Here is a 23901-nt window from a genome sequence, read left to right on the forward strand (position 1 = left end):
ATTAATCAGCACGCAGCATGAGGATCGTGAGGGCTACGCCTCCTGACTCCCGTCACCCGTCTCGCTCCCCATGGCCGTCTCTTTCGGCACGGAGCACCTTAGGCGCGCGTGCCTGTTGCTTTATACAGGGAGTCCCAAAAATGTCCCGGAAATGAGAGCATCTTGAGGTCATTTGAAGTAACTTTTTCCTTAGCGAAAATGCAATCCGCGGCTTTGTTTACGAATTATTAACGAAAAACGGTGACCAATGAGTGGAGACGTTACGGCCACGTGCACTTCTAATCTCTCTTATCAGAAATCTGGCCTCGGCGCAGTTAATGTTCTTCAGGCGGATTCGCGTCTGCCGCGTGCTACCAGATACCCTAATCTGCGCGTGCGCCCCAAAGAAAGGCACAAGAATACACTCGTTCATACAGGGTGTCCCAAAAACGTCTCGCAATCCGGAAATGACGGGTTCCTCGGATCATTTCAAGCAGCTTCTTCCTTTACCAAAATTTTCTCCGAGACACCGTTAACGAGTTATTAACGAAAAACAGTGACCGATAAGAATCGATTACGGCTGACGCGAGGCGGCCCAGCCAACCAGCGCGCGAAGCCCAGTTCCGCTCATTGGCTCGGCCGCTTCGCGCCAGCTGAGCTGGGATTCGACCGCCTCGACCGCTGGCGCCGTTGGCTCGGCCGCCTCGCGCCAGCGGTCGAGCGGTCAAATCCCAGCTCAGCTGGCGCGAGACAGTCGAGCCAATGAGTGGAACTGAGCTCCGTGCGCTCGTTGGCTGGGCCACCTCGCGCTAGCCGAGTTTGCCTCTTATTGATCACTGTTTTTCTTTAATAACTCGTAAACAAAGCAGTGGATTGCATTTTCGCTAAGGAAAAAGTTGCTCATATGTTGACTTTGATATAACCTTGACATAACATTGAGATAACCTTGACATAACCTTGACATATCAAGGTCATATCAAGGTTATGTCAAGGTTACGTCAAGGTTATATCAAAGTTATGTCAAGGTTATGTGAAGGTCATGTCAAGATTATGTCAAGGTTATATTAAGGTTATTGATAATATTCTTCATATTTCTCTAACAAACATATCCCTTACGTCCTTTAACACGATTATTATTTATTAAATTAGGTTTGCGAATCATTCGTTGAACTGTGTTCGGACACGGAATTATTTAAATTAAAATATCATTTACGTATTTTGTTATTCTTCACTGTACACCTTGCTTAGAAAATTAAACACCTTGCACTAAGAAATTAAAACGGCCGTCACGCTGAAATTACTTACTATTTCGGGTCCGAAAAATTAGTAAATATTCTTCAGACGTTCTAAAGTAAATGTGAACAGCGTTTTTCTTAGAAATATCACTGTTACGTAGTAAAAAAAATCCAAAAAGTTCTCGCTTCTTGATTTGTTCAATACTTCTAACGCGACTCGAGTCCGTCCCGATCATCTGTCAAACCCTCGTGCTGCGAGCTCTCGAACTTCGCGCCGTCACCTCTCATTGGTCAGTGTTTTCCGTTAATAACTCGTAAACAAAGCCGCAGTTCGCATTTTCGCAAAGGAAAATATTACTTCAAATGACCTCAGCTACCCCTCATTTTTGGCTGTTAAATTAATTGTAGAACACCCTGTATATTTAGTCCTCGCGATTCTCATATTGCATACTGGTTAATTTCGAGTCCTGCTCTATACTATGACAGCATTAGACCATAGGATAGCCTGTTTAATGATGCTCATACTACTAGCAACGTTACCGTGACATACAATTGAGGAATGATCTGAGAAAATAGGAATGGAATAAATGCGAGAAAGGAAGAACATTTGGAGCTTGTAGATGATAACTAGTCTTGCTGAACAGATTAAATACATGGCACGGTTCACAGTGTCAGAACATCGCATATTGCTGCCCGGAAGGTAGTCAGCGGAGAAATTTAAAATTAATTTTGAGCAACAAGGGGCGCGCGCACACGATCCGTCGCACAGTGCTGTAGCTAGGCGGATTAGGTCCCTCGTCCGGCGACCTGCTCCGGAGCAACACCCCAGCTAAGCCAACCTATTCCGTGATCCGCTTTCGCCATTTCAATTTCGTTGTCCCCTCGTGTCGCTTCTCTTCCGCGTCTTCCGCTTCCTGAGAATATCTACAGCTGCGCCTATCTACGGGAGAGAGAGCCGCAGAAGCATCGGTTTCTCTCGCTCCTTGTGCAATGATGTCTGCTTCCTCGGACTTTGCAACCTTTCGAAGATAGACTTCGCTTTCGAAGTCGTCGAGATAAAGTGCACTACTTCTGCAGGAAATTTCCGCGGATTAAGATGCTCGCACGGACTTAAGATACACCGGCTAATCACCTTCCCGGAATTATACTACGAACAGAACCGTCGAACCATCTTTATTGTTTCTTTTTTTTTACTAGAAGCTAGGGAACTGCTTATACATTTCGCTCTGTCTTCTCGGTTCGAATCATTTATATTTTACGAGTTCGCAATGCTGAGAGTTTGCCAGCTTTACAGTAGTAGTATTCGGTGTCTCAACAGCTTGCGTCACTATTTTCCCCATTGAAAATTCAAATTCAACGAAGAGAATGCTTCTTAAGTAAGATTTCAGCACCCAAAGCTTTCATCGTAGTCTGGTTCTGATGAAATAACATACGTGATACATTCGTGGCTCGATTCCTCTTTTCCAACCCTTCTAGGATGACACAAAATTGCCAATTTCATTATATGAAACCGTCGATACACGATATTATAGATGCTACTATAATTTAATAGTGATTTTGATCTTTTGGTCATTTTCTGCAACTACCTTTAAATTCCGGGAAGCAAGTAATAATGCATGGAAATATATCATAGCTAATTAATCTCATACAATAATCTGACTGCGTTGAAATCTTAATCAGAGTCGCTAACTATAATTTTTGTCGGAAACCCGTGATGATGCCATAAAAACCAAAACTAACTGAACTACGATGGTTAGCTGCTACAATAGGTTCTCCCCAATTATTCTTCAACTTGTAAACAAAAATGGACAATTTAGGAAGAGTTAAACTGTAAAAAACGATGCGCAAGACTCGAATAATCGTACCATCTCTTCCCAAATTGTTAACTTTTGTTCACAAGTTGAAAGGTAATTGAAGGGAATTTACTGTACCATGGCTACCAACTGAAATTTGAATCACCTGTTTCGCAAGTTGAATCCACCGTATCGCAAGAAATCCTTTCACAAGCAACTATCCGATAACATATAGCTAAGTGGCTATACATCCTCTATTAATTAATTAAAAGAGATCGCGAAAAATTCTTGCTACCATAAAAAGTCCCTGAAACAATTCCAACAGGAAATCTCTTTGAATTTCATTCGAGTCTAAAGTTGGTCTATCAAGCTGACTCAGGTTTGCGATCTAAGGCGACAGGTGAGAGATCGGTAGCCATACGGTAGATCTCGATTCCAGGAGGGAGATCTCTACAAGTTCGCGGCAACGTGTCGTCAGCGGGCTTGAAACGTAACGTAACGGAGCCGAGCGGCGTCGGCGCTACGACTGCATCGTATTTATTTCAGCTCCTAATGAGTTCGCAGGCCGGCCGGAGCCCAGCCAGCTCAGCCAGGCACAGCATATACGCACACCTAAACGCTTTGCGCGAAGATGAAAACGCGCGCATTTATGGCAGACTGACTGGTTGGCTGGTTCGCCGGCCATGGGATGGGAAATAGTCTAAAGCTTTCGCTACGCGGAAGGAATCGGTGCATACGTTACCTTTTCGGCGTTTTCTACCTGGAGTTTTGCTCCAAGTACCGTCTACACTTCGAGTTAAGGGGGTTGGCGGCCCCCGACCAGACATTTCACCCTCGTTTTCCTCCTGCACCTCCCTCTTGGCCCTTCCTTTAGCCCTGCCCGTCATCCTCATTCTTTTCATCTCGCTTCTCCCTCGGCCGTTTCTCTCCTCCTCGAGTCTCTCTCTCTCTCTTTTTCTCTTTCTTTCTCTCTCTCTCGCTAGCTCGCTCGCTCGCTCTCGCTCTCTCCGTGCCTTCCTTTTCAACCGGTTTCGTGTCTATGCGTTTTCTCGACCCCCGTGTCCCCCCATCTTCTCGTCGATCTTTTTTCCTCTCCTTTCCGCAGTGCTTTAAACACAAGAAGAAACGAGGCTGTTAAAATGTTCCGCCATGCACAATTTATTATAGGCTGCGAATGGTAAGCGCGAGACGGGAGAGCCCGACTCAAAGTCAGGGGAAAAAGAAACGTAGCTTAATATTTTCCGTGCAAAGGGAACCGCGGAACGCGGTGCGGCGCGGCGCGGCGCGGCGGCCGCGCGGTGTCGTCGCCCAAGGAAACTCGCCCTCCTACCCGTTGATCCTCTATTTTCCAAAAGTCCGGTTCTCTGGGCTTTTCTTTCCCCTCCGAGACCGAGACAGTGGGAAAATCGCGGCTGCCAAGCTGCACGCGAAATATTTTGTTCCTTTCGCTTTAAGCTTCCGGCACGACGAGATCGAATCGACGTGTTGTAATAATATTCTTTGCAATCATCCAAAAATTCCTTTCCCTCTGCCTTGTCCCTCGAGCACAACAGAATCTTTTCGGATTTGCTTCAATCATGTTGAAATTTACGCAAAGATTATATCGAAGCACAACGAATAGTAAAGATGTCTTTTATAATTATTACAGTGCAATTATTTGGCTCTTCGAGTGATTTTTAAATTGTGATATTTTCTTTCGTTATTACCAAACAATTATTTCGTTTTATGCAAAGGGTAGATTGTCGTCGAATCAGTGCATGGTCATGACTTGTAACAGTGTCCGATCTAATTACTATAGAATAATTATTAAGGCCTTTGAACGGTTCTTAGATGGTGACGGTTAGCATCTCTGGGACGCGCGAAGGCGTGATTATGTTTGGGTTTTCGGGGCACGCGGGCTAAATTGTTTATGCAAAAATTAGCATAGAACCGGGGTAGACGGGATCGAACATCGAATCCGGATAGATGTAGGGTCACAAACGGTTAACCAGCATGTTGATCAACTTTCAAGACCCGAAGGTCCTGTTTACGTTTAATCAGCTTACCATTAAACCTCTTTAAGAACTTAAGCCCGGCTTTCATAGCGTGGAATTATCGTGCAAGGTCAACTACTTGCCTGCTCATAGTAATCACAGCGAAACAGTTGCTTTTGGGACTCCCGCGACTGCGGCCACCCCTCACCGATCGACTATTAATTATTTATCCCGAATCCCGAAGGTGAAAACGCCACCGAATAACCTAGTGCTTCTTGCAAAACGTTTCTCAAAATTGTCCTCCCTGCAGCTGTGAATAAAATCGTAGGATAATCCGCGTGAGGGTAATTAACGTTCAAATACAAAATAAAATACCAGAAGAAATTCATAATTTTCGTGTCGACTTGACCAACTGGAACTGAAAATGTCCATCCCCCAGTTAACGCGAAAATTTAGAGAATGATGAACATTAGAATCTTTACAAACGCCTCATTAACCCAAAAAATCATAATAAAAATATCAATGAAGCTTTAGGATTCTGAAACAAATTTTTCCTACTTGCCTCTAAAATATCAATCTCCTGATCGGCTTTTCAATAAAACTATCAACGGAAATCTAAAATTTCTACGCAAATTCTACCAAGTTGTCTTTTAAACTTGAATTCCCTAATTAACGCCAATAATGAATGAAAAAAAGTATATATTTATAAAAATAAATGAACATTTAGAACGTTTCCATAAATGGAACTTGTATTTAAAATATTAACTCCTTAGTTCAAGATAAAGTATTTTAAATTACATTATGCAAAATCTTTTACGACGACTATATCGCATTTTCCTGTATTCAATATTATGACACGGCAGTCGAAATAGTTGCGAACCGATTCAAGCAACGGTTGACTGGACAAACTTTCGGAGACGTCGTCCAGAGGTCCGGCTGCCAATGAGAGAGCCAGTAACGCGGCTTTTGATCAGTTTGTGCGAGCCGCCGACGAAAAATTCAAAAACACGGTGGAATTGACGGGCGCCCAGCTCCCCATCAATCTGTGAAATCTAGCGGACCGTGGACGAGGGCTCGTTTGCCAAATTTCCGATATCAAACGAATAAGACTTCCGTCGGCGTTTGCTCACGGGCTAAATCTGTTCGGTCTCTCCGTCATCGTATTTACTCTCAGACGTTCGTTATCGCTCGTTAATTGAGCCCTTGACGCGGCTAACATTCACGCGGCGCACACAGAGAAAAAGCGAGAGAGAGAGACAGGCCGGTATAGAATCAGAGCGAGCGAAAGATAGATACATAGATGGAGAGAGAGAGAGGGAGAGAGAGAGAGAGAGAGAGAGAGAGAGAGAGAGGGAGAGACGGAGGGAAGGAGAGAGGGAAATGGAGAGAAATAGAGATAGGTAGAGTGCACAAACATTCTCCGGCGTTCCGCACTTTGAATCGGTCTCCCTTTACCCTTTATCCCCCTGCATGCCACGCAGAGTCCTCCTTTTCGATTTCTACTTTCGCATTTGCCAATTTCGCCGCTCTCCAGCCACTGTCAGTTCACTGCCATTGCCAATGGGAGAGCATCGGTAGCGACCGCTCCTCACCGCGCCGCGCCATCGGTTCGCCTCGCGGCGGGATGCGAGCATGAGCGCGAGTGTGAGCGCGAGTGTGAGCGCGAGCGCCAGCGGCAGCCGCCTCCGCGTTGCTCATTTACTTTGCCACCTCGCTCCGTGGATTCGGATTTAATTACAGGGTTCGCAGCGACGAGAGCGGATGAGAGAGAAAGAGAGGAACAGAGGGAGATGGAGATGGAGAGACATCGTCAGACTGCTACCATTCCAAAGCACCGCGCTTGCGCCGTGGCAAGGGTTAAAATTTGTCGGATTTCTTCCGCCGCGTCTGCTACTTCAACCCCCTTCGTGGCTAGGTTTGCTCGATACAGGCTTTCCCGCTGCTATTCGATCTACGCTGCCAACAGACTGCCGGTGATATATCTCTGCGTTCTCTGTTTTCAATTGACATTAGCAGGAAATGTTGGATTTAACGATTTAGACTGTGAAATTTTTTGAAAACTCTTGTACTTCGAACAGAAAATTGACCTGAGAACGTTATCTTTTTTTTAGTGATTCTGAAGAGACTGTATGTGGCGTGTTCATTTATATCGCCACACAGTCTTGTGGTTCACAGACATGGGTTTTTGCGTCTATGACAAAATGTAGGGACCGATATCTGAAGTAGTAGGAACTTCCAAAAAAAAAACTGGATGAAGGAAGAAGGAACATATTATTTGATCTCTGTGTTCCAATTAATGCAGAAAATTGTTATTTTGCATAAGAGCATAGTATCTTGGAAGTTAACAACGTTACTGTGCTAAATCATTTTAATTATTTTGTAATTAAGGCACGCCTCATTTAATAAATTAGTTTATCAACGAAGACGGACAACGAAATAGAGTCACTCACAAAATTGAGCAATAATTTTTTTAAACTGGACTAAGCCGCTTTAATTTTTTTTCTTTTAGATAATTGCGGGACTAGTCAACTAGACGATCATCGAAATGCTTTTTTTAAATTTTGCTATTTTTGCTGTCACCAAAAAAAGTAAAAAATTCAAGTCACTTAGACCAGTTTTAAGAAAGTTGTTGCGTTTTCAAAGGTGTACGCTCAATTTTGTAACTATAAATAAAGTAAAACAATCGCCAGCAATCGCAACGGTGAAACTCAAAAGTTATTAGTCCCGCAGGCGACCCCAAACAATTGTAGCAATCGTTGATACGTCTGGCTCGCAATAAAAATCGCATCGGTCTTTCCTGTCACTGAAAAACCAACTGAGGAAACAGCAGATCCGCGTTTGCCGCGCCGCACCGTGCCGCAGCGTCATTAAAAGTTCCTTTTGCCAGGTCGCCCATATACGCGTCAGTAATTCACGCGCGCATCTGTCAACTCGAGTAGGATGACTGTTTCCCCGGAATGGCAACGAGGTTCGCGGCGAGAGATAGTCTCCGTTCGGCGGGAGATAGTCTCGTATCAGAAAGCGATGATTCGGCGGTGAAAAATGACGGGTTCGAAGGCGAAGGAAGTCGCCGGAATGAAATGCGTGGATTGGTTTAGCCCCGAGCGACTGTCGCGGAACTGGCATAGACAGCGCATGATGGATTACCGTAGCAGACAACGAGGTTCCCAGGACGGTTCTCGTTTTCATCTTCCGTTTTCCCTTTGATCTGAGCGCACTACGATTCGCATCCTTCTTTTTTCTGTTGTCGCATAAACGCGATATCTTTGCTACGGTCTTCCGTGTCTTGCCGAGCGATTTCGCGCCCGACAGTGACGGGATACTTGAAATTCGGAGAGGCTAAAAAGATTGCTGTAACAGCGTAGCCAGCACTATATGCAGGCTTCTCCTCTCTTAATTAGAGCGCGGCCGTTTCCGACCGATAAAATAACACGGAGAGACTAGCAGAAATATTTCATCGGCGGAGTTTGAAAAACTCCTACTACCGCGATACTGATTACGGTTGTAATAATAACTTGGTACATGATCGGAGGGGTGATTTATTCTGCAGGAACGTTTGTATGGAGTTTCCTCGATGAAAATATTCCACAAAAATTCTTTGACATTCGTACGAACGGCACGGTAGAACGATGTGCTGCGGTTGTTGAATTTCTAGGAAAATCGACCCTGCGGAATGTTTGAAAAATTACTCCGGTTCGGATTAAGCAACTACCACGATATTGGTTTAGAATCAGACGAGAGTCGAGTTTTTGCGATCAAAAGAGCCGCATAATATTCAATGCGTCGAGCATTCCCGACGTTTTAAATAATACGGGGAAATGGTTCTTAATGTAAGGTATACGGTTTCAAACGAGGATCTTATGTGAATACGGCCGGAATATTCTCTGGAGTGCAGCGCGGAGATTTTTAAATGAGCATTCTTTTCATCATTAGTACAATAACACTTTTTACGACGAGCTTAATGAGCACAATAAAAAGCTTATTTTGAATTATAGAAGGTAAATGAATGAGAAACTCTTAGCTTGCAGGAAGTCTCGTATTATTTCGCGCGCTGAAAGTATTTTTTAGGGGTCCACCCGCTTTTATGCGGGTCCATATTCCCGACAGCGGCGTCAAAATTTTTAAGTTGCACCGTGCAGGTGAAAATGAATTTCGCGCTTTTCACCACGAAACTGAAAGTAACTTCGAATATTGGATGCGCGGTCGCGGTGCACGTTAAAATTGAAACTTGTAGTATCAACTGAATTGTAAAAATATCGTCGAAATTGTAAAAGAGTTTCGAGTTTGTCGAGTTTTTTTCATTTCCTAGCACAATCGCTCTTTACACGTGTTGTTGTTTTCCGAACGTGTCCGCTTATTGGTTCATGCGATGACTGAAATATGATATATAAACTGCGGATTTTCGATTCTTTAAATATCCGGCAAGTATTGCGTCGATTATAGCTCCACATTATTAGATCGTTATTCATACGTATAATGCATTTATCAATACTTCCACGATTGTGTTTCATTTAGTTAGAGCTGTATTTATGTTGAAACATATGGAACCTCGCACGATTCTCCAACAACGACGATACTATACTATATTCCCGCTAACTTATAGTAACCTTGCCAAAAGAGTTCGACAAAATAAATAAATAAATAATAATAAAATAGTGAAACCAAGCGTAAAACCACTATCTACGATTTTCGTTCCATTGGAAACCCAACTAAAACCTACAATGAAATGTTCGTGTTTGCTGGGAGTAGAGTCTCCAATTGGAAGAAAGTAGTTCGATTAGGCGTGTTTGAATAACGAACGAGCCGGGGAACACAGTTTCTCCCGAGGATTTTAATCGGGAAGACAGCGAGGTAAACAAATTTCACGATAAATTTCGCGCCTGCACGAAACGCGAATGTAAATGAGATTCCCAAGTCTAATTACGCGAGTAATTAACGATTTTCGTCAAACAACGAGGTCTGCGGCTTAGAGAACAATGGTTTCGCCAATCAACTGTCTGACAGGAAGCGGACTCCGAAGGGGTGCGCTTCTGCGCTGCTACATCTCAATGCGACGCTGCACACTCTGCGAGTATTTGCGTTCGTCGAGGATTGTGAAAGGGGAATGACGTTCTCTCTCGATAATATGTTTCGATATTCATTATCCCGCGCGCTACCAGCACGATATCCGATAGAAAATTCCCGGCGAAATCCGGCTTAAAAATCGCGCCGCACTAGCGACGGAATTACGAAACGGGGTAATTAAAACGACATGACGCGGCTGTCAGAAAACAGCTTGTCCCACAAAATGTCTGTCGAATATTAAATCACAGTTCCTTTAAATAACTCGATATCCAACTAATCTTCGATACTAATTGATCGAATTTTCGGAGGTCTTTAATTTTTTAATTTTTCTCACACATGCGTTATCTTTACAGATTCTCAGAAAATACGCGTAAATAGCCGTAACAAGGCGTTACTATTGTATAAATATGAACGCGGTACCGTGATAGCTCCAACATTAAATCAGCGTTTTTGCGTTCCCGGATTATTAAAAAAAGTCGACGTTTTAACTGAAAATTCTGAAAAAATCAAGAGCGTTGTGTCTCGTTAGGTAGAAAATTAATGAATTTCTATCTTTTCAGAGCGTAATCTGTTAATTCGATTTAATTCTCTAACTAGCCTCATGGCGAGGGTAGCGACTTGAAATTTTGCCGAGAGGGATTTCCTTGAGTGGTTTATCGAGTGATCTAAACAAAAATCAATTTAGTTGGGGTGGGGGACACATTCGAGCATATTATCCGGCGGCACCAACGTTGTATCCGACGATAAATTCGATAAGTAGAAATTCCGGTGTCTTGAAACGGCATGCACACTCTATCTTCGGAGGCATGCTCCGCCGAGCGTTATGTACTCGTAAACGCGTGCTTTGTACGTCTGTAAATCGATTACAGAGCTGCCCCCACTGTTAGCCCCACGGCTCCTTTATTTACTACTTCCAGGGAGCAATTCACGAGCCGCTCGTAAATTTGAAAACTCTACTTGCAGATGTTCATTTTGACGTGCTCGACTAAACGTGAGGTCGCGCGTCGCACGTCGCGCCGGCATTTTCCTCCCTTGGTCTTGGTTTCGTTCGGTCCTCAACAAAGAAAATCCGTGTGCTACGAAATATGGAGTGGCCTCTCTCGTCGGCCCCTCTAGTCCGCTAAGAAATTCAAGGATTCGTCAGGATTCCGCGTGCAGGGCCCTCACCTCATCCCCTTCCCAAACCTTTATAAAACTCTGACATTCGCCTTTTCATTAACGGCCGTTCTCCCGAGCCACCCCCAACAGTTTTTGATCGTTCTCCCATTAAAACAGTTCTCCACGTTAACGTCTACATCCTTCAGCTCGTACCGGATGAAGTCGGCTCACTTGAAAGAGCAAGCCAGATATCTTCCAGCAAAATTGCTCGTTAGACGGTGTCTGTTCATCGAGTATAGTGCTTGGTATAATACACTCACGTTTCATAATCCTTTTTAACCACTTCTTGGGCTGCATTTTCATCGGGAAGCCTTTTTCGAGATTCGAGAGCTCGACGCGTGAATAATATAAATATGATTTGCGTACTATAAGCCCTGGCTAAAAGTATTCGAACACGTTTCAAAGCGCAATAACTTCCTTCAAGCTGAACCGAATGACCGAAAGTTTCATTGAAATCGGTTCACGCACGGTCAAGCAATTCATGTTATTTAGTCCAGTATAAGAAAAGTTCTTGAAAGCGGTCTACAGGAATTTGTAAGGAAGAGCTAAGAAATTTGCATAAATTATTTTCAACCAAATCAAAGCCGGCGAATACACTACATAGTGTGATTATTTTCCAGGAATTTAGAGGAATTAATGACACGAGAGGAAAGGTGAAGAAAAGCTATTGCTTGTCACGACGAATAGCAATGAAAGAGGGAAGAAGAGGAAAGAGGAAAGAGGAAAGAAAAAGAGGGAAGAGGAAAGAGGACAGAGGAAAGAGGAAAAAGGAAAAAGGAAAGAGGAGAGGAAAGAGCGGAGGCAGATAGTCAGCACAAAGCTGTTCCCCGTCGTTGAGCGATATCGGAAGTCTATCCGAGGCGGTTCTTCTGGGTTTTCAAAGTAAAATCTGAGAAGCTGAAGTTTCGTAAGCTGTCGGTTCTAGAGAGAGAGAGAGAGAGAGAGAGAGAGAGGCGGGCCTTGGCGCGGTCTCTCCCCGGTTGACATTTACTTTCCCATTGGTGGCGCTTCCGATCGTTTTGATCGGTCATCCTCAAAAAATAGTCGGCCCTGCTGACGGTGGCTATCTCAATCGGCCGTCTCTGACCGGCGCAGCGCGGCGCTGCGAGGCTTGGCGCGGCGAGCTTCCTTCTTTGGACGAGCTGCTTTGACGTTATCCCGGGCCGTGCTGGCCGAGAGCCCGGTTATCTCGTGAATGCGACTTTGAACGTTCTCGCGTGTAAATAGCCGGCTGGAATAAATGATGACGGTGTGGAGAGCCGCGGGGGCGGACGGCCGCGTTCGCCGCCTTCGTTTTCAAGATATCGCCGAGGCTTTTGTGCACGGACCTTTATGCCGGGGGCCACTTTAAGCGGATTCGTCTTGTACCGGGCGGCCGCGCGAGAAAAACCGTCGTCCCTTATCTACCGGTTTCCAATGTGCTAACGAAAAAGTGGATCCCGAGACCGATCATCGTCTACGAACTTTCGAATAGAGACTCTCTCTATTGCTCGACCGAGAGTCTTCGATGGCTAAGTAATGCAAAGTTCTCGCGAAAATTCGCACTTAGAAAGTCTTAACACCGGGACAACCGAGCGTTGAGACCGCACAACTACCGGACTCCGAACACGACAAACGTTATATTATTTTAGAACAATGACAAGCTTCGCTCGAACTTCGAACGATTGCTGTGTTACAATACCTACGCTTGCTCAGGAAAATATTCGGAATTTTGCTATTAGTGACAACAAGAACGTTTGTAGATCTTGTTAACTTAATTGATTCTAGATTGGGAAAATCGCAGTTTTTCGGGACTTTCGACCATGAACTGTAAGAAATCTCGAGATTTTGACATATTTCAATAACGTAGCTTGTCTCAACGCGTCAACTTGCAAAAGTATCATTACAATTTCGACGATTGTCGAAACGGGGAATCGTTCGTTTCAACCAGAGTTTGGTTCTTCCAATATTAATTACCGAAACGTTTGGTTCAATGGAATTGATATAAGCGCTGTTCTATATAATTCTGATGTTTGTTGGAAGGTACAAATTTCATTATTTAATAGTGTATTCAGTGAATTGGTCTGCAGGCATTGTGTTACACGCAACGGTTCAGCTAATTATTACATTAATATTTTGCGAATTATGTCTAGTCGGAATAATCAAGCTATTAAAACGGAAAAATAATCTGTGATTCATACGCGATGCAAACAATCGATTGTTAACATTATATTACTGTGTTTATTCCTGCAATCGAGCACCTGTTTGGCACGTGTAAACATAGCACAGACATTTGTCTATGCTGCCTTCCACTCGCGCATGCAAAATAATTGAAATTGCGGTGATTTTCCAGTTACATTCGATCATTTCGATTGAACAAAGCTTCGATAAATTTTTGTTGAATTTAGTGTCGGTGCTAAGGCCGCAGAAATGATCAATAGAAAAGAATATCGTATCACCCCGTAGGCATAAGAACGGAAGATTGACCGATGCACGAAGGTCAATAAGACGGATCGGCACACAATAAACGCCCAGAGCAATTATGCAAACTCGGAATATGTACATGTTTTCGTAACGGCTCAACCGGCAGCCCGGCGAAAGTCGACATTAATTAAACGCATCGTGGGTTCTAATGCTTCTGGACAACGGCGGCCCGTAGAACGAATATTATCGTTGATGAAATAGCGTCGCGCAACGGCAACGGCAACAGTATCGTTATACAATTACACAGCGATAGGATGAAACTATCCCCCGATGTAACGTCAACAACATTAATGCGGCGGGCTAGCAGAAGAGTTATATCGAGTCTCCCAAACGGTGGAGAACAAAGTAAACAATGACGGTAATTAAATGGCGACGGAGTCGGTGGGCTGGCGAGTATCTAGACCCAGGCAAGAGGAATCGATAGCTGAATCGAGTTGAATCGAGTCGAATCGAGCCGCGGCTTTCGGCCAATTATTAATCAAGAAGTTTACTTCTAGTCATTAAAGGGAAGAAAACGACGGCGGACACGAATTTTCGTATCGGTTGCAATTACGATTGATAAGTTGCCGAAGATTCTCCCTCTCTCGTCTCCTCTCCTATCCGGCCACCTATCTTCGAGTCGTTCAACCTTTCGAGCAGACACAGACACGCTCTCTTATTTTACTCTTCCCGGACAACTTTTCTCGTTACTCTCGAACGGCCCGCCATCCCGAAAGTTCGGCCGTCATTCGACCACGAGGAAACGTCTACGGTTTCCGTAAAAAATTTTCACGGACGCAATGCCGGCGATCCACAAGCCCGTGCAACAAGATCCAGCTGCGCCCTTGATCCGCGGATTGGATGACGATTGCAACGACGCGATGGTGTCATGATACCTGCGCGTGCTTACGAGCTGTATCTGTGCAATCGGCTCTCGTGCGGTCGAATTCTTGCAAAAACAAATTCTGAAACGTATCCGTTTGAAAATCATTTGGTCGAATCGGGTCGTAAGCAACGGTGAATTCGCTTAACATTTTTGGAATGTGAAATAAACTCGTTTGTTCGTCGGTCTATCGATTAAGAAAATTCAAAAGATGTTCAAAATGTAGAAGATTGGGCATGATCTTGTATATGAGAACGTTGATTGAAAAGAATAGCTTGTTGAAGTGTAGCCTGAATAGTGAATAGTCTGCGAAGTGTTTTAGGCATTCCAAGATTTTACGCATTCGCGACATGTTATGGAGTAGGTGAAATTTGAAATAGTGGGAAGATTAACGTTAACGTTTAGTTACCCGAAAATCGATCTTGAAAATTCCCGCAAAGTCCAAGTATTTCAATTAATGAAACTGAAATTGGAAAGTTAAGAACTTTTCATAGCGAATGGTGTTTGAACACTTTCGAATTCTGAACGTTCTAGCCAAATTCAGTTTATTCGAATATATTATTATACGATACACACGAATTCTGAAGCTAGTGAAAAAATTAAAGATGTGACTTATTTCGATTTATTAAAATTGTTAAATAGAGAAGGCATTTGGATAGATCGAATAATGGCTGTCGTTAAACGACAGTAACGTAGGATCGACGAAAAATCACGGTTCGGCGAGGGATGTCAGTGCCGAGGGTGTTAGGGTGTTCGCATAATGAAAACTTGCGTCAGCGTCATTATCCCGGTGCGGGTTGCGAGTGCGTTTGCAGCGTGGCAACTGCACGAGAGTTTATGTGCTTTGCGTTATCTCGCACTCGCCTATTCCCATCTAGGCTGGGCTGTGTGCGCGAGACTACTTATCTACTCTGATGTATCGCTCCGGAAACTCCGCACACGAACGCTTTCGCCTGGCCCTCCATCGCCATCTTCCACCCCCTTCGCACCACGTGCACCCCTTTCGCCGACCGTTCCGTTCCTGGTTCCCACCTTTCCTCCAGCAACCCTCCTCCGTTCTTCCACCGTCGCCACCCTCCGCCGTCACCGCCCACGCGCCCCTGTTTTCTGGTGGTTGCGCGCTCCAAAGAGAGACACAGAGAGGAGAAAGAAAAAGAAGAGAGAGAGAGAGAGAGAGCACGCGAGAGGGAGAGGGAGAGGAGGCTACGCCAATGGCATGGAGAAATTCGCGAAACTTCACTTTCAAAAGTTGCGCCGTCCGCAGCACTTTGCGGCTGGTTCATCGGCCGCTTCAAGTGAAGATAATTTCAGACGAATCCGAGCAAACTACGCGATTTAAAATCGCTCACGCGGTTCTAATTATCCGGATCTACGTGGGATGGCGTGTGCACCACTACGGCCAACTTTTGCCGGATTTTTTTTATAAATAGCTCGTAATTGCGGCTACGCGATGAGCCCGCCCACCTTTTCGAATTCAGAATACCGAATTGAATGCGATCCGACCTATACATGTCGTCTGGTTTTCCTTAATTATTGATACAATTTTTTGCGTTTTTCTTTGTGCTTCTCCGTAATGAAAATTACGAGTCTGATTGGAGCAAGGTAACGCGAATGAAACGTAATAGTTTTGTGCCATTCAAATGTGGATTAATGTTAATTGTGAATAAACTGCGGATTTTATACATTTATCTGAGAAATTACTAGGTGTAATGGAAAGACCAAAAACGTCGTCGGAAGAATCTAAAAATCATATCTAGAATCTACAGATATTATTTACCATTCATGAAAATTATCAAATGAAGGAATAATGGATGCAAATTATTTTTATTTTCTATAAAGATTATGACGGGCGAATGTATGTTCTCGTATTGTTTGCAGTGATTGATAATTTATTCACACGGGTTTGAACGGATTCTGGATTCGCCGAATTAGAATGCTGACGATTTGAAACAAAAACGAAAGATAGCGCGGCTTATTAATTTATAATTCATGTTTTTATCGTTCTTGCTCACTCACGCGTGTTGATTTCAAGTGTACAGGTTGTTTGCGTTATTACTAGGCATTTCTGTCATAAATGTCAAGTGTACGGCAAAATAAAGGAGGAGAAAGGTTCTATCGTGTTTTATAACCGACATAGTAACGTACGTCGATTTTTTTATGTTTGCAATATCCTTTCGGAGACCGGGATGATGTTGAACTTTTTTAAAGGCTTCGCTGTATACCGTTTGATGTGACGCAAAAGCGAGTGTCAAGATCAATTTAATTTACAGATTGATTTTTGCCTTTAGAAGAGGTAAATATAACTTTATTATGTTCGACTCGAGGAGAAAGGGTCTGTAATAGTCAGACAAACTGCAGATCTTCTCCACTGAATCAGCAACCGACGCAAATAAAATTCTCCTCTTTTCTTCTGCTTGCACGCGGGATCATCATTTTTTCAAGTCAGTTGAAAATTGCATACCGTGTAACAATCTTTTGTCTCAGCCAACTTGCTGATTATTTTGACACTCTACTTTAGTTGATTCGTCCGGTCCGAATCAGAAGGAAGTCCGCAGGACACATAATTCGCAGAATCATTCTAAAATCTGTAGAAAAATATGAGGCCGATGAAACATGAACCTTTGACAAATTTCATAACAACTATAGAATAATTTTGAAAGATATAAAAGTGTTGTAAAATCAACCAAGAATTTCTAAAGTATATGGAAAAATTCTAGGACTCGTGAAAAAAGGTTAGGAAGCCTGCGAAAAATTGTGGGGCTTTGAGAAAAATGGTAAAATACACAAATCATTTCTGCAACCTATCAATAACATTATGGAGAGCACAGAAACATTGTAAAGCCCACTAAAAACTGCGAAGAAAATTGTCACCAATTTTTCAATTATCTTACGAACTGTATCCATCAGAAAGTATACAAAGAAATTAAACGTTACGATTCGGGCTAATTAATTATGATCAGCCTCGAGTTCGAAGAGAGCCTCGAATTCGAAGATAAGGATGTACGAAGGCTTGTTAGAGGATGATAATCGTCCCCATACAGGGATCGAATCGTACAGGTGTTCGTCACGTATAATCCGCTCGTTAACCACGGCTGCAATTATGCTATCAAGATTATCCTCGGAAGAGTTACAGATTTATTTAGAGATTTCTGAGCAGCTGTATCGAGCACGCGGCAGCTGAACTCGCATTCGATGCCCACGGCGAATGCGAGACTCGGTAATCGGTACTGATGTGGAATCTGCACGAATATGGTTCGTCCTTGAACGCAGAAATTCTTTGTGATGCATCGGCCTGCTTCCCCGGAGACGATCGAACGCTCGTAAACGCTGTTCCGTGAAACAGTTTCATTCGAGGATTATTAAGGTCTAATTCTCCTTTGGGAACGCCGAGGGAAAATTATTTTCTGCTTTTATCGAACTAATAAATCTCGTCGCGACGTTCTGTGCGAAACGGTCCATATTTGCACCGAGAAAACACGTGTGATTCTTGGTAAAAGATGTTGCAGGTGTAGCCTGGCAATTCTTCCATAGTTAGTCGATCTTCTGAGAAAATAATGAACTACGTTCTAGAAACGACGCATGTATTGTTTCATTCTTGGGTCGACTAATTGGATTCATTTGTACTCATAGATTAGATATTGTTCTGCCGGAATTCAAAGCGGTTTTTATATTATAAAAAGTATCTAGAATCGATAAATGAAATTCCAAAATATAATCACCAGATTTCGAAATAAAAAGTATCTAAAATCGATAAATAAAATTCCAAAATATAATCACCAGATTTCGAAATAAAAAGTATCTAAAATCGATAAATAAAATTCCAAAATATAATCACCAGATTTCGAAATAAAAAGTATCTAAAATCGATAAATAAAATTCCAAAATATAATCACCAGATTTCGAAATAAAAAGTATCTAAAATCGATAAATAAAATTCCAAAATATAATCACCAGATTTCGAAATAAAAAGTATCTAAAATCGATAAATAAAATTCCAAAATATAATCACCAGATTTCGAAAGGTCTTCCGTATCTGCTGAATTAGTTTTTACTAAAAAAAATCTTTGAAAGGTAATCTTCTAAAAATTTTTCGAAGACAAAAACATCCACTTGACCTCATTTCAAATCTTGAATTCTGAAGGAAAATCTGGCGCGTCAACTAAAATTGAATCGCAGTTCTTAAATTCGAAGTTAATTATCGTGCTGGTTTCAGACTGTGAAGTCGGCGCGTCGCAGCGCGGCGCGAGGAAAGAATCGCGGGTGCAAGATGAAACGCGTAACGAGGTAAACCCAGCGACAAAACGGATCATGCAAGAGCTAATAACTTCCGGGCATATTCGCGAAAAGTCAGATTGCGATGTCAGCCGAGCCGGCAGCGGCGCGCGGCTTCAGGTTGAATCGTTAACCTAAACGTGGGATAGCTTCGTAGAATAACGTGTGCACCTGACAGCCCGTTGAAGCATCTGACCCTGCGAGAAACGCCGACAGAACGGCAACTCAGCACCTTGACATGATGGACATTAACGCGAAATACGAGTATTTCTTCTTGGCCTAGATACAATTATCCTGCGACTGCCCGCCGCGCTGCGCCGCGCCGCGGCTTACCTACTTATCGGACGAAGAGACTACCTTTGACTGACCCAGATCCGCTTAGCTTCCGACAGAAAATTGATAGTTGTTTTAACACGTCGGATCTTTGCTGAATAATCAGAGATCAGAATTGTTAGTTTAGTGCGAAATCAAATATTAATATTTGTAAGTAAAAGTTGATCCAGTATGTTTTGTCTCGTCAGACTCGTAAATTATGCATCGTGTTCGATTTAGAAAAACTCCACGATTTCGTTAAATCACGACGATTTGTTTACATTTTCGACGAAATTTGATGTTACAGTCTTTCGCCTACTGAACTGAGAAACGTTGTTTGTTAAATTTCATTTGTCGAAAATTAAATACATATTTTCGAAGGAATTTTTTAGTTCCTTCTGTCTCGATAGTAATCGTTTGATTTCCCACCATTTTATCGAGCAAACTGTGCGACAGATATCCGAATTGAAAAGAGATATATTTCTTGTCGCTCTCTCGAGCAGATTTATGCGAATATTTATTTTCATAAAATTCTATGCAGTTCTGTGACCACGGAGCACGGAGATATATTTTACAATAACAAAGTAAACTGATTTTTATCGACGTAACCAGCTGTTACTGTTTCAAACATTTTCAAAACCAGTAACCAAACCGCATGGAACTGCGCGAACTTGATTGCCGATTCAGAATTAATTACGAAAAATGGAGATGGAGGGTTCGTCGTGGCCAGGAGAATATTTTGAGCGAATGGAGAGCGTGTAAATCATAATCAACGGCCCCTTCGGCATTCGATTGAACTTTAGAACGGTATAAAAAATGGCGTGTTAACGAGTTGTTCGGGATATCGTTGGGAACACTATCGAGGGAACGGAACCGAGAATTCGATGTCGTTACGGGCTAATGAGAGGGCCATCTTCCTCCAACGAAACTCGAAACTTTTGACTCGTAATCGGATTATTCGTAGCGCGGATGCCATCTAATCTCCGGCAACCGGGCGTCGTATTTCGTTTGACGAATGTAGGTAGTAAATTTTCCGCAGCGTAGTATTAAAAGTCAATATTTCGTTACGGCTCCCAGTGATAACTCCTCGTAAAGGGATAACGATAAATGTCACCGAAACGCCGCGGCTCCTCTCTCCTTTTACGGCCTCGTTCATCTCGATCTGTTGCTTATTACATGATTTATTCGGTTTCGCGATAGTGGCTACCTGCCAGATCCCGCCTAACACGTGAAATGCCTTTTTATTATACCCGTAAACAGGATTAATCATTAACCGTGGGATCCGAACGATCGAAACTTATGTTCGAGGCTCTCTTCGCCGACAACCGCAACGGACACGGTGCAAATGGCTCGTGGACGAATTCCGGGAGCTGTAAACAAAACTTTGGCACCTGTCGAGAAATTGTACGACCGGTGATAAAGACTTATCGGTAAAAAGTCTGGAAACGGCGGAAATAATTGTACGGCTCACAGAAAAATTCTAGAACCTTTGAGAAATTCGGAGGCCGCACAGAAACATTATTGTACTTGCAAAAAAAAATCGCAGGGACCACAGGAACATTCCGAAATGTTCGATGAAAATACGAGGTTCGTGGAACGATTTTAAGACATGTGAACAAAATCCTAACGCTCGGAAAAAGATTGTGACACGTGTACAAAAATTTTAAACAGATTACTCAACGACCTTCGTAATTCAAATAAAAATTGTAGACCTTGTACAAAAACTCTAGAGCCTGCATAAGAATCGTACAAGCGAGAAGGATTTTAGGCAAAACAATTGCGGGGCTTGTTGGAGAGGCTTGTGGGGCCTAGAAAAAAATATTGAAACGTGTACAGGAATTGTAGGAGTTCGGAAAATGGGATGAAATCAGCGAACAGCGATTAAAGGATCGATTCGATTCGATTCGAATCTGGTCCCTCCTAGGCCAGGGCTTTGCGATGAAGGAAAGTATGAAAGAATGACTAGCGACTGATATTGGACGGTGCCATGCCGGCTGCTCTTAGAAGGCACTCAATAATGCAGCGTCCGCGAATCAGCTCTCTGCAACGCAGTAGCAAGATATCACGTAATCCGATGGTAGCTCGCTGCGCTACCGGTTTTACGAATCCCGTCGCTAGTACAAGACCGGATTATCAAATGACTGTCTTGAATCACCGTCGTCCGGTACTTGTACAAGCTGGACAAGTTGGCATGTAAGGGTATTTAACGTGTCCGCGAAAATTCCATTTATCGTCGCGTGCTCCCGTGGGAACGCCGCGAAACAAGCCTACATACCGCTGCCAACATAAACCAACATTTTTACGACGCGACTGAAGTAGCCTTCTGAACTCACTCTCATGCCATTCGAAACCCATCGAATTTACAATTCAAACCATTTGTCTATTTAAACAAGGCTTAAACGATTCCGTCGATAGAACCTCTGCGATTGGTTGCAGAAAAATTGCAGCAGATTTGCGACTGCATTTGCAACGTATACAAGATGTGCCCACAAGCGGTTCATCTCATTATTATTTTTGAAATTAAAGTGAAAGCCTGATCATTTAGGGTAAAACAAATATTTATTTATGTAAATCAGTAATGCTAATTTGACGAACAGAGTTCTCTGTTGGAAATATGAAGGTATTTACTGATCTAGCCATGTGTTGTTGACGATTGTTTGTTATTGTTGCTCGTTAGTTATTATTGATTCGTGTAATGACATTTTGATGTAGCTGTGACAAAGTTCTAAATTATAGTAAAATTTATATGTTATAAAAGCGCTTCGCTACGTTTTAGTAAATACAAATTAAATTTTCACGAAAACCATTCCTCGAAATCAATAAATATACGTACGTATGTTGATTATAAAATGCTCTCTTGTAAATCATTGAAAATAAATTTTCGGAAGGAGATGATGGTTAGGCTACGCTTTGAGCGACACGCCGAGGATTATTAAAACGCCACAAAATTTTGCAAACGCTGGTCAACTTAAACGGCAAACGAGGCGAGATGGTTGGAGACGGCCGCGTTACACCCTCGCGTCAAAGTGTCTTTTCCCTTTTCCCTTTTTCTCTTCCCTCCTCGTCTCTCTCTCTCTCTCTCTCTCTCTCTCTCTCTCTCTCTCTCTCTCTCTCCCCCTTTTAAAACTCTGCGTAATTTTTTCCACGTCTAGCCGGCACCTCTCTCAGACCGAGCCCGGAGATTTTTTTTAAAGTTTTTATCCCGCGCGCGCACTCGCACTCGCACTCGTCGCTCTCGTTTAGGATCGCACAAGTGGTGCGACTATGAAAATTAATCGCGATGTCTCAGGGTAATGAAGACTTCAAGCTGGATACGTCTCGAGCGTGAAAATGTTTCGTATGCGCGAGCTGCCTCCGAGCCCCGTGACTGCTTACTTCGGATTTTTCATAAGTCAATTTCGTTGAAGAGGTCTGCCGCACGGAGACAGATTATACTTCGTTGCAATTTCTTGACTGGTGTCAAGTTAACGTAGAAAGACGAAATCATTCGACTGTTTTGAAAATGTTGTGTTGGCGAAACTGCTCTAAATTTTCGTAGAAATACCAATTCTGTGAGACTCTCAAACATGTTTTCTTAGTTAAAAATTACTGAACTCGTCATTAAAAATTGTTATTTTACGAAACGGAGGTATAGAATAAATAGATTGTGAATCTTCTTGTGCAAACATTTTCTGCATCGACTGCAGCAAACAAGAACTGCATAGAAATTGATTTCTTAGCTTCACAATTTTAACGGCCCACAAATTAGCGATAAACGGACAAAACACCCAGCAGGATCTGTTGTTTGTTATTCGTTGGCTGAAGCGTGATTGATTTATGCCCGTTAGCCGGATACTGTAACGTTCGTTATCTTGCCATCGATGTATCGTCGACATTATGACGCTTATAGCCATCGTCTTCGTAACGTTCACGTAATTAAACATATCGCGTTTATGAATTGTACCAATTCTGTTATTATTTAGCAGTCGCGCGAATCTCGAATTGACTATTTCTTGTAGAAAATAAAGTACTCTAGCTGCATCGCGCTTTGTTTTCGCGATCGATAGTCGTTAGCAGTTCGAATGACCGCAGTTCGAAGAATAAAATGACAGATAGCATCAGCACCATAACGGAATAGGAAAATCTTCGAATAAAATTATACAGATCGTTCACAACCGGAAGTGTCTATAAAACAGCTCTTCGGCCATGGAGTTCGAGTCGATACCCGCGTTCCCGAGTTATGGCAGCGGCATCGCCGAAGAAACCGTGAAACCGTAGACGCCATCATCGGTTCCATTCTTCACTGGGATCGGCCAATAAATTAAACAATTCTCGTCGCGGAGCTCCTCGAATGGGCTTCTAAAATTTCGAGGTGGAGCCTTCGGGCTGTTTATCCGGCTTGTAACTTTACGGACGTTGTAAAAAATGATTTCGATACGTCCGCGTCCGCGGAGGGTCGATAAATTTGACAGACGGCGAGACCGTCTCCATCGAGGAAAATTGCTTCTGCACGGATCTGCCGAACTTGTTCCACGTATTCGATGTATTCGAGTCCGATATGGCCGATGGGGGTGTTCGCGCTCGACACGGGGTTGCTTATCGAGTGTCGCGTTTAATGGAATAGTCGAAATGATTCAGTCCGGGGACCAGCCATCGTCGGAGACTTCGCGAGCCGGCCTGATGTTTCCTCTGCGAGGGTAGAAATTGCAAAGAGGGTCGACTGATGGGGTAGCTTGCACCAGGTGTTGCGACAGTTACTTTTAAAAGGGTTTCCACGGGCACGGGGGTTACTGTCGCGAACTACACAGCCC

General features: G+C 43.2%; 1 protein-coding gene across 7 annotated transcripts in view; it reads right to left on the reverse strand.

Annotated features, from left to right (window-relative positions):
* Ten-m (teneurin transmembrane protein Ten-m) overlaps window positions 1–23901 on the reverse strand; it is a 747607-nt gene that overhangs the window by 326654 nt on the left and 397052 nt on the right. The window contains exon 1 of one of the 7 annotated variants that reach the window (XM_076522842.1): window positions 3750–3973. The exons of the other annotated variants lie outside the window; for them this stretch is intronic. Within the exon in view, the coding sequence (XP_076378957.1) occupies window positions 3750–3909 (160 nt within the window). The 5' untranslated portion in view covers window positions 3910–3973. Of the gene's footprint in view, window positions 1–3749; window positions 3974–23901 lie in introns of those variants that run through there. 7 annotated transcript variants of the gene reach the window in all.

This window comes from Megalopta genalis, chromosome 6, assembly GCF_051020955.1.
Source record: "Megalopta genalis isolate 19385.01 chromosome 6, iyMegGena1_principal, whole genome shotgun sequence".
Taxonomy (NCBI): Eukaryota; Metazoa; Arthropoda; class Insecta; order Hymenoptera; family Halictidae; genus Megalopta; species Megalopta genalis.